General features: G+C 39.3%; 1 protein-coding gene across 1 annotated transcript in view; it reads left to right on the top strand.

Moving 5' to 3' along the window:
• The window catches only part of pknox2 (pbx/knotted 1 homeobox 2), a 115,729-nt gene that overhangs the window by 56,525 nt on the left and 44,568 nt on the right, over positions 1 to 14,636 (top strand). The window contains exons 3-4 of the mRNA XM_072374412.1: positions 8,758 to 8,864; positions 13,507 to 13,643. Coding sequence (XP_072230513.1) covers positions 8,778 to 8,864; positions 13,507 to 13,643 — 224 coding nt within the window. The 5' untranslated portion in view covers positions 8,758 to 8,777. The remainder of the gene's footprint in view (positions 1 to 8,757; positions 8,865 to 13,506; positions 13,644 to 14,636) is intronic.

Raw genomic sequence — 14,636 nt, 5'->3', positions numbered from 1 at the left:
TGAATTTGATTCTGGCACTCATGGGTAGCCAGTGAAGTTCAATGAGTAATGGAGTGACATGTGTCATTTTTGGATGGTCAAACACCAGACGTGTCTCTATGTCGTGGACCATCTGCAAGGGTTTCAATATGCAAGCAGGGAGACCTGCCAAATCAGCTCTGCAGTCGTCAAGGAGAGAGATAACCATGGTCTTTACCAGGAGCCTGTTGGCATATTGAGTCAGTAACAGCCTGATTTTTCTCATGCTTTAAAGTGTAAAGTGGCATGTCTGAGAGGCAGAAGCAGCACGGTCAGAGAGCGATAGCTGGTTATCAGTCGCGACACCCTGGCTTCTTTTAACCTCTGTAGGGAAATATTCCAAAATACAATTTAATAAGATGTTTAAAATATGTAGGGATTTGGATTTAACTGGAATATATTTCATTGGACTTGTATTGAATTTGTTTATTTTTTCTTTAAAGTGATAAAATCCATTGTGCATTCGGCAGAGTTTAGTCTCCATGTTATTGCGGAATGAAGCTGCAGTTTCCTGTATCTTTCCTGTTTAAAGTGACTTTTATTGTGAACTGACGCTATGTAAATTGATTTAATTGAATATCTATGTTACTAATAGACAGAGAAGCCAGGCTCAAGTATGTTGCACAGCAGAGTTGAAAAAAACTCACACGGATAATGTGACAAAAATCTCAGCCTAATCATTTGAGTTAAAAAGTCCACCCTCTAAAAGTTAGACACGAATAACAAGAGTATAGGTTTACGCTTTTGCTCAAGCTGCATGAACTCCACCAAATAGTTCAGACTTCATAGCCAATGTTATCCCAGTGTGACCTGACAATGTTCCAAAGAGCCTCTTCTCGTGTGCGTCTCATGGGGTTGACATCAGGTCTTGGCGAAGTAAAGTCTATGACAGCGAGCACTCGCTGGTCTTTAAGAAGCACTCGCAAAGCTTTGAGGTGTGTTTGGGTTCATTATCCCGCTGCAGTGTGAATCCTTCTCCACAAAAACGCAAACCTGAGGTTGTAGCGAATCTGAAGAATGGAGTGGCGCATCTTCTTGATCTACTTAAGAGCAGCAATCGTTGTCTCTTTACATACCTTTTCTCTAACTGCCATCAAAGTTGAATCATTCTACATTAAACTCAACTCATGTCAGCCTTTCATCATGAGATGCTCCCCAACCTAAGAGGTCAAACTTCTGATAGTGTCTTAAAGACTACGAGGCCTCTGAGACCATTGCTCAGCAGTCGTCTGTGGGGCCTATGCACACTGGGGTTTTTGCACTTCAGGGGTCACATTTAGGCGAGCTATTTGCCAAAAAAGGGAATGTGACTCACTGTAAAGACTTAACGTGTGCAGTTCATGGTCGGAGACACTGATGTATCAGCCAGTTAACTGAAATCAACATGTAATGCAATACATTTACATATATGTATATATATATATATATATATATTGACCATTTACAGAAATACCAAACAGCTGTTTTATTTTAAAGAAAGGGGTCATTTTTTTGTTTGTTTTTTAAGTTAAACTTTATTCTGGGAAGTAAAAGGACAGTTTGGTATTTCTTTGAACTGAATAATACCTCAGAAATGCAGTCAATATGGATACAAAATGTACGAAAAGTGGGAAATTTCATGGAAATGAAGAATTGTTCTACAGAAGAAACTTCAAAAGCTGAATTTATGTAAATATGTGTATATGTATGTTTTTTGCTTTTTTATTTCACCATCTTTAATAATGACAGTCTGACAAACCAAATAGCTGTTGATAAAGATTTTGGCAGCTGGTACAGTAATTTATTTTCTTTTAAACTTGCTTTTTATATGGACTTTTAGCTATGTTAATATGGTCATTTACATGCACACCAACTGTCACAGGGGAAAAACTAAAAAGTTTCTGTTTTACTTGAGGTTTTTTAATGCAATTTTCAAAGTAGAAAGCGACACAATCAAACTGGAATCCAAACAAACATTTACATAAATTAAAAGGAAACAAGAACTGCAGTCAGATCGGAACACCATTGTCAGCAACTAGAAAGAAAGCTGTGAATCTTTTCGTACCCGAGGGAGATCCTTGTGTCTTCATTAAGGCTGTGAGGCTTATTTGAATATGTGAAGGGTGTTCATTAAGAAGTTCAGCATGAAAGATTAAATTCGAAAGGTTATAGATTTAAATTCAAACACAAGATGTCATTGGAAATTGATAAGGACAAGTGAGAGGAGCCTTTGGGGAAAGTCAGTGAGAAGGGCGGCAAAATACCTTAATGTTCTTTTGTCAAAGAAGCGTTCTATGGACAATTATTGCATGATGCAGCTTGGAGGTTTTATGGGAAAAAAAAACAACAAAAAAAACATTCTTTTCACCATTCTACTAAAGGATAAGACAGCATTGAGAGGATCCAGCCTTGGTATATCATAACAAACTCATAGCATAGCTTATTTGTTTTTGATAAACCTCTTTAAAAGATGCATGTGGAAATGTGCTCTCTGACTTTTGTGACCTTACAAGATAGACCGGTGGTGTTGCAGTCACTCTGAATCTTTTATTTCTGTCAAAGAACATTTTGCTCTGTGTCCCACGCCAGTGTGTTTGCAAACTCCAATAGGCTGTAGAGGTAGACAACCATGTTCATCTCATTTGACCCAGGAGAGAAAAGCTTTCAAACTACGGCCCCCGTCAGTCCGCTGTGCTTGACATTTTCGGCCATGATCTCAGCTAAGCAGAGAATTAACACTGTCCACCACAGAGCTGAATTGTCCCTCATAGGGATTCAAATCCTTGCCTTATCTATCTTGTAAGCGAGGACAAGCCCAATCAACAAGAGCAGATTAATAAAAGATACTAGTATGAATTGTAAGTGCGGGCTGGCGTGGAGCAAAGTGTTGCTGGGTGGTGGGAGGTCTGGTGACTCGGGTTAATGAGGTGGTCTGGGAGTGTGGACTGGATTCTGACTGCAGTATGCATTGAGCTCGCTTTAGCCTAAGGGGGATTTGTAGCCCTAAGACCACTGGTTAGACTCTCCTTGCCTCCGGCTGTGTATGCACTCCAACCTTAATGTGTGTGTGTGTGTGTACAGATATACAGATGTACATGTGTTTGTACTTGAAGCCGCAAGGCAGTGAGAGTGGTTTTGCCCTCAGGATGACACTGGTTGAGGCTTTTAGTTCTCTGTGTTTAGTGCCGGTGTTCATGCATTATCATACACGCCTGTGTTTGAATATATGTCCATACCTGCATGTGTGGGACGCTTGCGCTCTGATCTGTTTTCTGATTTTCAATGTTGAGTCCGACCACAAATGTGTACACACAGACTCCCCCACTTATCGGCCCCAATCTCATTACCATTCTGCCCTTCCCTCCATCGCTTTACTCAACGCCATCAAGGCCTCGCCTCCTGGTGTTTGCATTGTAAATCAGGTCTGACAATAAGGCGATGATTAGATCCCACTCATATTCAAAAACACCTGATTTATTTATTCCGCTTCCTTTCTTGCAGGCCATCAGGATGCATAATATCTGACCAAGGTGACATATCCACTTCCAAATTTTATTCATTGCTTTTGCAGGTCAACCTTTTACCCGACAAACTAAAACAGAGCAGACACAATAAGATTTTGATGGCATGATGTTGAGCTGGGTCTCATCAGCTGTTTGAAGTGTTGCAAACTGGGACATTCGGAACGTGTATTTGAATTTAACCTTTGGTGTAAAACTGTGATACACTGTTTCTGTTTTCATCTGTACGTCTGTGATTAGTTTTGGAATGCCCAACAAGCAGATCCAATTGATCACTTGTTAAGCCAAACAAACTATAACTCTGTTGTTGTTGCTTTGATTTTTAAGAAATTGGCATCTTGGGGATTGGAGTAATTACTCTCCTAATTGCAGGCTGCCCTTGTGAAGTTATTTCATTATTTCTTCTCAGCATTCGATGAAAGTAAAAGCCTTGTAGTGATTTTTCAGGCCGCAACAAGTCTTAGAGATTTCCTTTAAAAACACATGGAACGGCATAGAAATTTTTGAATGCTTTGTCGATACAGAGCACATATTTAGATATTCAACGTGATTTGCTTCAATTGCTAGATCTGGAATAAGTGCTTTATGAGAAGTCTGATGTAAGGACTGCATGTATCCCCGAGTTCAGATGAGCTGTCACTGCTTCATCATTAAACTTATTTGCAAAGCTTTCCCGTGAGCAGAACTTATCAAGGTAACCACGGTAGATTAAATCAAAAAAGTTCAACAGAATAACATACTAAGAGAGGCAAGAAAAAAAATCCCGGAGCAAAGAAAGATGTTCACATTCTAAAAATGTATGAGATGCACAGATTGTTCAATTCCAGTATACCAACGTTAAAAGTAATGATTTTTGCAATGGTAACTTGCCAGTACTGTTGGCTTCTGTCATTTATTTTCCCTCTGATGTCAGGGAAATAATTTGATATGCATTGTGAAAAAAATAACTGCACAGTTTTAAGATATTTCAGTCCTTCATCACATTAGCTTTGAAGAAGCACAAATTCTTTCATATGCATTTATTAAATAATCTTTATTACCTTTTACAAAAAAAAAAATTAGCCTGTTAAACCATTACCAACACAATGACTTTTCAGTGCTTACATGGCCTAACAATGGCTATTGTTTTCAATGACTTTTAAATTATATGCAGCACAGCCAGCGATAATTAATTGTTTGTTTCAACTAGCTTGACCACCTTCAGTTCTGTGATGTTATTTTGATGTTTTAGTGATAGAGAGGTGTGCTATTAAATGGTCACTTCTTTCAGTATCCACTCTGATAGAAAGGATTTTTTAATTTTCAAACTTGTAGTCCTTAACCCTTATTCACATTAATGTTGTAACTCCACATCATTCATTAGCATGCTAAAAGGCTTTATCTAGCCCTTGTCAAAACTTAGAAAATACACTTTAATGTGCATAATTGCTTTCCCTTTCACATTTTTATCTAGGACTATCTATGACTTTATGCGCACAGAAATAAAGTGTGTGTAAGCTAATGTCACAAAACCATTCTATAATCTTCAGCTGCATGCTAGCATGCTAATAGACCGTGGCTAAAGGTATGTTTTTTCATGTCTACTGCAGGTTAACTTTTAACTACTCATAAATACATAACACAAACCCTCTTTTTTTTTTAAATAGAAAAAACAAAATATCCCTTTAATATGTTATATGGTGTATATATATATATATATATATATGTATGTATGTCGCACCAGTGCCTGAACAGTGTGTGGTGTTGCCACATCTCCTGCCATCATTGACCTATTAATTGATTGGAGTGTGATTTAAGTTGTTTTCAAGAGAAAAAATTCAAACAGCCAAACCAACAATGTGATTATTTTTGGTTGTACATGCATTGACTACATTTTTTACATTACCTGTTCTCAACAGCTTGGCACATTCTTTCACAGCTTTGCTGTGATGTGACGATAATTCAATGTGAAAGAAGGACACATCTTGTCAAGCACAAGCAAAAAATCACAGCAAAAAATGTTCTCCACTGTGTCTCTTGTTTCCTTATATCACCTTTGTCTATGGAAAGCATTCCACATTTATTAGAAGTTGAGCTCTGTACAATAAATTCACCTTCAAACCAAAGCGGACAACAAAGGCCTCAGACATAGCTGAGGTGTGGAGGCCACTGGCAATGATCACATGACCAGATATGAATTTTCATTTCAATGCTGGAAGTAAACGAGGTGAAACAGCTATGCTACTGACTAACCTTACATATATACAGAAGTTTATATGCCTGTTGTTGGAAAATTGAAAATAGAAGTGAACATAGAAGTGTTTCTTATTGCAAAGAATCCAATGAAAGAGTACGACTGCCTGAAATTCAAACCTACAAAACCCTTTGATGTTTGTTGGAATAATTTTATGCCTACCTCTCATTTTCCACTTTATGCTTGCTTTTGAATTTTGATTGTGTCCTCGGGCACTTTACAGTTGATATGCATTATGAACTCTGTAATAAAAAGGCCTTTGTTAAGGCACAAACATGTCATCTGTCCTCAAAATGGATTTACAACTTATTGTGCAACTGTGCACCTTTGCTGGGTTCAGAGAGAGTAGCAAGAACACGGTTATAGTGGAATGGAAAAGGGAAGTCGTTTGGTGTGTTGAGATGTGTTTTTTTTTTCTGTGTGCATATCATTTGGTGTATATGCATTCATTCCTCAGCAGCCATAGTACGCCATGTGTTTGTGCACACATTATGTGTCTCTGTGTGCATATTTATGGATGCACAATTGCCTGCTCAGATTTGGCATTTGATGGTTGGTTCCTTCGAGGAATGGCGAAACTTGAGAGGCTGCCTAAAATACTGTGTGGTAATTGGAATTGCTTTATCTTCGGTCTCATCAATTAATGTGCAATTTTCCATTTAATCACTAACACGCTCACTGCATTTGCAATTAAAATGAGGACTGATAACAGAGAAGATGTCTTTCAGCTGATACCAGTTGAAATGAGAACAGAAACCAGAGGCCGCAATCAGTACACAAAATGACTCGCAGAGACATGTGCATGGGCACACAAACAAGTGTGAACACACACAGCACAAACAGCGATGCTCATCTAAGGCTTCGCTGAATACATACACATTCATGTACAGCAAACACAAGAACAGCATGGCATGTTCAAAGAATGCAGATTTTCAGCTAAAACCCCAAATTAGAAACCAAAACGCCGTTTAACATCAAAATGTTGGCAGTAGTGTTGGATCCGGGTGTCACTCAAACAGAGAAAGGTCTCAGACAGCTGCCTTGTTTCTTGCTTACCCATTCATAGACTTTGCCAGGCTCTGCAGTGGGTGATGAGCTCAGTGACGTTCTTCTGTGATGTATTGTCTAAATTCAGAGGGAAGAGAAGAGATCACTTCCTGTCTGGCAGTAGGAACTTGAAAACTACCCAAAAAAAGTATTTTCATTTGAGGAGCCCCAGGCGTGACACAAATATACTGTGGAAGAGCTTATAGGATGAATATGAGCTGCATGCTCATATACATGTTGCAGTGCAGGAAGCAGTTGGGCTTCACTCAGTTCTGTTGTTGTTTCCTCACAAGAATAAAACATACAATCCCATAAATGTCTTTTTATATTCCGGTTGAGTTTGTTTCGTTGAACTCTTTTGGTATATTTATGTGCAATACTCCTTTTTTAGCAGGACCATGTTAAAACACATACTGCATCTATTACAACAGCATGGCTTAATAGTAGAAGAGTCCAGGTGCTGGACTGGCTTGCCTGCAGACCTTTCACCAATTAAAAACATTTGGTGTATTATGTATTATGAAACGCTAAATATAACAAAGAAGACCCAGGACTGTTGAGCAGCTAGAATCTTATATCGGACAAGAATGGGACAACATTCCTCTCTCAGAAGTCCAACAGCTGGTCTCCTCAGTTCCCAGATGTTTACAGACTGTTTTTAAAAGAGAGGATACTCCACAGTGCTAAACATGGACCTGTCCCAACTTTTTACAGACTTTTTATCGCCATCAAATTCATATTTTATTATGTAATAATGATTTGTCTCTATTTCATTGTTTTCTTGTGAATGCGATATTGATTTAGGAGTTTTGGCAATCTTGTAATTTACATTTTACATAGCATCCGAACAGTTTTGACCTGAGGTTTGTGTGTTCCTTCTCGTCCTTGGCCAGAGTAACCAGGTGGATTCACTGTACACTTTTATTTCCTGAGGCAGTAGCTCTGAACAAATGTTGCAGAGAATTTGCTCAAATGTTTCAGTTCCATTTCACTAGTTTGTAATAAAGTGCTTCCTGCAGGTCAACACCCTCCAGTCCAAGTGCACTAGTCCAGTGTAATTGCTGCCTGCCTTTCATGACCTCAAATGGCGATATGTGGCATTATATGGAGTTTTTTCCTATTTTTTGTTTAGGTTGAAAACAAAGCAGTGTGACAAAAGGTTTAGTAAAGTTTAGCATCACAATAAAAAAGAAAAAGACATCCCCTTTTCCCCCCTCAGGCTGCATACTCAGTACATTTTCATGCAGTTCATACAGATAGGTTATATGTAGCTTTAGGGTGGATAACCAGCTGCGCTTGGCTATAGTAAGTGGGAGTAGTAGTAGGGGGTCTGTCTCTGTGTAATGTACCCCCGAACCAATTAGCATCATCAGTGGGGTAGGTGGTTGCAGCAGAGTTCCACAGGGTATGGCCCTGAACCCTGTGGGGTCCTGAGGAGCCCTAATTAGCCCTCCTGATTGGCTCGGTTAAAGTGCAACAACAGCTCCAGCAGCCAACTGATGGAGACCACTAAGGTGACTCCACCACAGTACACTGCTTTAAAGCCAGCTGTAATTAGCAAACAAACATAGCTTTCTGTAATTGGTAAACGATTTGTTTTGTTTGTTTCCGTGTCATCACGAAGCCGCCGCGGTGTTTAGTATTTCTGTAAGGGGCTCAATGATTGACTGTGCACGGGCTTTGTTTCCTTTCTGCCTGGTTGCATTGCTGGATCACTAAATATTAATACATCATCTTGACTGTTCTGTCAGCTCTGTGCAACGCATGGAACAGCAGACTGACAGAAGAGAGGGCAAAGAAATGAATTAGTGAGTTAGATAACATCCATGAGTATCCCAACTCGGATTATTTAGTAACAGCAGCACCTGGTGGCTGCCTCTGTAATAGAAATTAAATTTCCTTTTGCACGAGGTTCATGTCCCCCGTTTTCTTCTTTTTTCTTCTCTCCGTCTCTCTCAGTCTCAATGTGAAGCTGTCCCATGATGCAACATGCGTCCCCAGCACCTGCAGTGAAAATGATGGCCACCCAGAGCGTTCCTCCACCATCGTACCAGGAGAGCCAACAGGTGAGAGCACCATCTCACACACACACACGCCGTTTCATTCATTTGCATTATGTATTTGTATCGGTCTTATCTAGGCTTTGAAAACGGTGCTGAATCAATCAGAATTTAGCGGTCTGCAAATATGAACCAGAATCTGATGAGAGACGATTTAATAAACAAACAAATTAAATCAAATTAGCGTTGACTGATAAATGCTCGACAAAGAATGGAATACAACAAACTTTCACAAACTTATTATTATAATTATAAACTTTTATTGCTGTTTTTTTTTTTAAACACAGAATGAAGTCACATTTTCAAATGATTTGCCTAATCAAACTAATTTAGAGGAGCCTATCTCCTGACTGGAATGGTAGGCATATTTCAATTGATCATTAAGAGTTCAGAGATAACTTGTAGGCTGCAAAGATCCTGTGACATAATTTTAAAAGTAGATAAAGAAAGAAATCATGATGAGAATATCTCTAAGAATAATAATGATATATCAACCTCGGGGTTTTGCTCTGTCACACGGGAGCTCCTCGACATCTAGTGCAAAATTAACCTTTAATCCCCTTTAATTAAAGTTGTATTTTTTCTTATTAAGTCCTTCAAACCCATATGTCGAAAACTATTACACACCTCGTGCTGCACATTTAGTTTGATTCAATTTGACAGGGTGGCGACATGGAAACTGACTATAAAACATTTTTATCGCTTCTAATTACAATATGTTTAATCCCTACATGGTGAATAAACAAAAACATGCACAATACAACATACACAGGTGAACTTCAAATGATACAATCTCATAGATTGTTTGTTCACAGCCTTAAATATGACTCATGATGGCGTAATTCTCAAGAGTTTCCTTTATGAAGTCACAAAATTCTCGTAAGAGGTGGTTTTGTGCATTCATGACACAAGTTGAAGAAAAAAATAACACCTTACAAAAACTATTTTGTCACCTCTTGGTTTTTGGAATAGGAAATTCCAGTTTAGATTGTTAGGGTGATAGAAGATCATGGTTCAGGCTAAGATACCCTCTTCTGACAACGTAATTATTGGTTGCTTTGTTTCGGCCTGCATGAGCTAACATCTCGTGGGGATTTATTTAGTTGTGATAAATGTTTTATTTTTTTTTAAAGTGAGTCTTTCCCTCCTTCACTCTTCACTCTGAGAAAACCTTGCCCATAAAAAATCACGAAGACTTGCAAAACACAACTGGAGCAACACAGTGACAGTAACTGTAAAACACATGATCCAAATGTACACACATGCCGAGCTATTTCCCAAATCACTTGTCTTAAAAGTGCGGAGGTGTTTGGTATCCCTCTAACTAGTACAGTGTGCACATTCTTTTGACCGCGGTGTCATCCCCTTAAAGGACGGCTGAAGCAGATCACTCAAAGACGTCAAGGAAAATGATTTTACGATGTTCTGTGCCCGTGTCCTGTTGCCCTGACCTCTGGAGCACCTCTGGAGCCTCCTCTCATTGTTGTGGATGATTAACTGCACATTTATGTGTTAGCATGTGTACAGACCTGCTAACAAGGTTAGCGCTGGCATGCGCAATCTTATGTGACCCTCCGTAAAACTCTAAGTACCTTCACAGTGGATGGAGTTTTATTAAACATTGATTTTCAGTCCATTTTGACTCTTGTGCCGTCTGCCTTTCTATGATGTAACTTAGGTTTTTCTAAGCTCTTTCACTTGACTAATTGGAAAACGTACTGGTTGCAGGAGAAACTCTGAAGGACGACTAAAAAGACGCACTCACACTAAGCTGTGATGTGGGTCTGCAGATACGATATATCGCTTCATCATCGAGGTCGGCAATCCTAATTGAAAGGAAAAAACACCCACAAAAGTGAATTATCTTGCTGTCTCGCACTCACTGTCGTGTTATGAATCCCGGCGTAACTGTATGAAAATAATTGACCAATACTTTGAATGTTGTGGCCACTAGGAATTGTCAGACATGATTATCTCTTTTCCTTTCAGAAAGGATGGTTTGCTGTTTCCTATGCTTAAAGAGATAATGAAGGAGGCACTGAACACTTTTTGTATCATTTAGAACATTTATTTCATCATGTCTGCCATTTGGATACTTTTGGGTATTTTTACCCACTTAGGACGGTTTTAAAGCAAGAATACTTTTCAATTGGACTCCATCTCTGCAACTCATCAGTACAGGAGTATTGAAATTCCCGGCCTGTTAGAACTCACGAAGCAAGACTCCTCCAGTGGCTGCAAAAGAGGAGACATTGTGCAGAATATCTGCCTTTCACTTGAGAAGTACTTCTTGTACTTTACATATTGTGTTGATATTCCAGCAATGCAGTTGCATATTTGTGTCATCCACAGCTGCAGCTGGTCAAGTGTGTTTTAAGTACTAGTAACAGACTTTATACTGTTGTGTTAATGTCACAGTTTGCATGTGTAATGGCCAATGTGCCAAACCTAATAGTGACTTATTGGAACTCTGAATGTGCCTCGTGACATCTGGCACCAGGATGTCAGCAGCTGGTCCTTGAAGTCTTGAAAGTTGTGAGTGGGGGAAAAAAAAAATGTTCTAGCACATGCCCTAGAATCCTGTCGGTGGCCGTCTTTGGATAGGTGCTCCAACCCAGTTTGATGCAGGATTTAGCTCTTGTCTAAGTGGCTCAGGTTATTATACCCACCAGTTTCTCCCACACCTAACATGCTGACTAAAAACAAACCCGACTTTTCACTCTGTCTAATGTATCCCAGAGCCTTGCATGAGGCATTTCCCTCATCTGTGTGTGGGGTCAAAATGTTTCAGCTCACTGGTGACCAATACTGAAGTTTATGATCAGCCACCCCGCAGAGACGTGTAACTGGAAGGCCTCCTTTGAGCAAGCTGCTATAAAGAAATGCAGGTTATTAACACCATTCACTGGTCTAAAAACGCACACAGATTAGATTAAAAAAGTTTTTACCAACAATTTTAAAAAGATTAAAGACAAGTCATAGTGTTACGGTGGTTATACAGTGTTGTATATAGTTCTAATAATGAGTTGTAATAATGTAACAATCCTGTTATGTAGCTACGGGATGTAACACAGTATGTTCTGACATTAAAAAGGGATTTTCCATTAGATCGGTGAGAGTGATCGGTGGATGTCAAGTGAGAGATCAAAGAGATTAATCCCCAGCCGCTGTGTTCAGTCGACAGTTTTTTGTTAATAAAGCATCCTGGCTGTGGCAGGACCCAGATTTTTGTCTCACCGCGCAGACCATCCAGCGGCTGTGCAATAGAGCGTCTTCATCCGATCACCTAACCTTCCTCCTCATCCACACTACCTCGGTCTGCTGTCGCCCTAAGGATTAGTGCCAGGGGAGAGCTCCCAAGTGGCAGCCTGTGCGCTCGACAAATGCAAATGAGAGCTAGTTAAGTGTGAAGAAGCTAATTTATTTCCCATTTGGTGTTGGGATTAAGACTTGAAGCTTCCTCCCGCCCCACCCTGACTCAAAAAAGGGGGGAAAAAAAACAAAAAAAAAAAACATTGAAGGGGGATGGGGATTGTTGGGCTTATTTCCACAGAGAGACTGAATGAGAAAGGAAAGTGGTGTAAAGAATGAAGACCTAGGATTGTTTTTTGCAAAGCATGTTTCTCTCCTGCCCAGCCCTCAGCGAAAGGAAAGCCAGAAAAGGTGAACCGGTTTCTCTGATGATTTAATGATGAACCACTGTGGGTCCTCACAGCAAACGAATGCAGCATGTTTCCTACAACATTATGCAAATACATGTACAAGCAGTGAACTTACTGGCTGATTCGGTTTCCTTTTACAAAGTTAATATCGATTGATCGTTTGCAACCAACAGATGAACTGTGCGTGCCTTGTTCAATAACTGAATCTATCCTAACTTATTCATTTTGATTAATAGCGTCATTACAAGGCGACTGACCTGTGAAGCGGCAACGATTCATTCCAGCTACATCCTCATTTGTAGTCTGGCAGTGTCAAATGCATGTTGCACCTTATTGCTTTTGAAAGGTGATTAAAAATTTACTCAGTCTTTACTGGCAGCTGTATGCTCGTGACAAGAAGTGGACGACTTTCGTGCAAGGCTTTTACACGACTGCTGACCTGTTGGTGTGATCATATAACATTCAAATTGACTGACAGCAGTAGCTTGAGAACAAGCTCAAAGGTACAGGACTTAAAGCTAATTTGAACCCACTTGAATATCTATTTCAATCAAAAGTTGTATGTAAGCTGTTAATTAGTTGGTCAACCGCCTCGATTACTCAAAAACTACGAGTTGAAGCCGGTGACATTTTGTACAGATATACACATTAGCCAGATATTTCCCTCATTTTCCATGACTCTGGTTTGGACTAAAATTAAATAAAACATATTAGCCATAGCAACTGCTCTTTGAGATTAGTTGTCATTACTAAAGTTTAGCATGCAAATCATCATAACTGTAGAGTAGCACTGGCATGCTGGCGTTTAGCTCGAAGCCCCACAGCATTCCAGAGCTGCTGGCATAGCTATTGACTTTAGTGTTGTACGTTGCTAACAGGACACAGCACTCATTTGTGCTTGCATGCTTGAGCTAATCACCACTTGAAAATGACAAGGTGTTTGTTGAAATCCTCACTAATTCTGGGATCATTTTATATGTCGCCAGATGACGGGCACCACTCAGCAGAACACCAAGACCCCACAGGTCCATATCCCAGCAGCCTCTGCCGCAGGAAATACATCTGTCAGCGTGACTCTTGACCCCCAGGCCCAGCTTGAGTCTGACAAAAGGGCTGTTTACAGGTTGGTTCAATCTCCCATGAGGTGTTTTGTGCTGTAACGTCCATAAATCTATCTTGACTAATTATCTACTGAGAAATAGAGTGCTGAACCAGCAATGGAACACCATGATGTTTCCAACAGTAATTGAATCCGACTGAATCTGGCTGAATATTTGTCACATTAAATTTGGCAGTGTGCCCCAGTCTGACTTATAATTTTCCTTCATTTATTCTTTTTTTTAAGGTGTTAACTACTACATTTTCTCTTTAGTCCAAGGCACGCTTTAAGACATTGCATTTACTTGACTTGATGTGCTTCTCACTGAGGCCACAGGGTAGTTTTTTTAGCCATGACATGAGAGCTTTTGAAGTTGAAAGGGTATTTTCTTTAATTTTCTCTGCGTTATTCATAATCCAAATGACACCTTCAGTATATGTTTTTTGTTTTTTTTTCTCATCAAAAGCATCTTAGTGTGTCTCTTCTTTGAATATATGAATTGACTTTGAAATAAGCATTTGATACAAGAGCAAGGCTATGTAAAATGGGATAGACCATAGCTGTGGATGAATTTCCAAATTAACCGGAAAAAGCTTCCACTCATGGCTTTAAGTCAACAAGACTAAAGAAAACCAACATATTTCATCAAGTTTAAATGCTGTTAACGATGTATAGCATTTCATTAGGCCAAAAGATTAATTTTGTATAAGGTTTTAGCATGATTCCAGACCAACATTGTAAAACTTCATTTATTTCTCTTTCACGCCAACAGTCATTTTCAAAGGTAAGGATCCCTCTTCAGATGATAGAGATTATCTTGGAGTCGCACCACGGGAATGAAGAAATTGTTGGCATAGGAACATATACCATATTTTTGTGATGATAAATTTCCATATGTCTCAAAATTCTGTTATCGTTTTTTTTAAATCTTATAATGGCTGATTTTATGGAGACTGCCTTCATAAGAAAAATTGTTGGGATTTAACTGGGAATTATGAGGAAAATTGCAGCACATTG

The sequence above is a fragment of the Leuresthes tenuis genome, unplaced genomic scaffold (assembly GCF_036924035.1).
Source record: "Leuresthes tenuis unplaced genomic scaffold, fLeuTen1.0.hap1 SCAF_21, whole genome shotgun sequence".
In the NCBI taxonomy this organism is placed as follows: domain Eukaryota; kingdom Metazoa; phylum Chordata; class Actinopteri; order Atheriniformes; family Atherinopsidae; genus Leuresthes; species Leuresthes tenuis.
The sequence above is the reverse complement of the archived record's forward strand: the minus strand, read 5'-3'. Positions and strand labels throughout refer to the sequence as shown.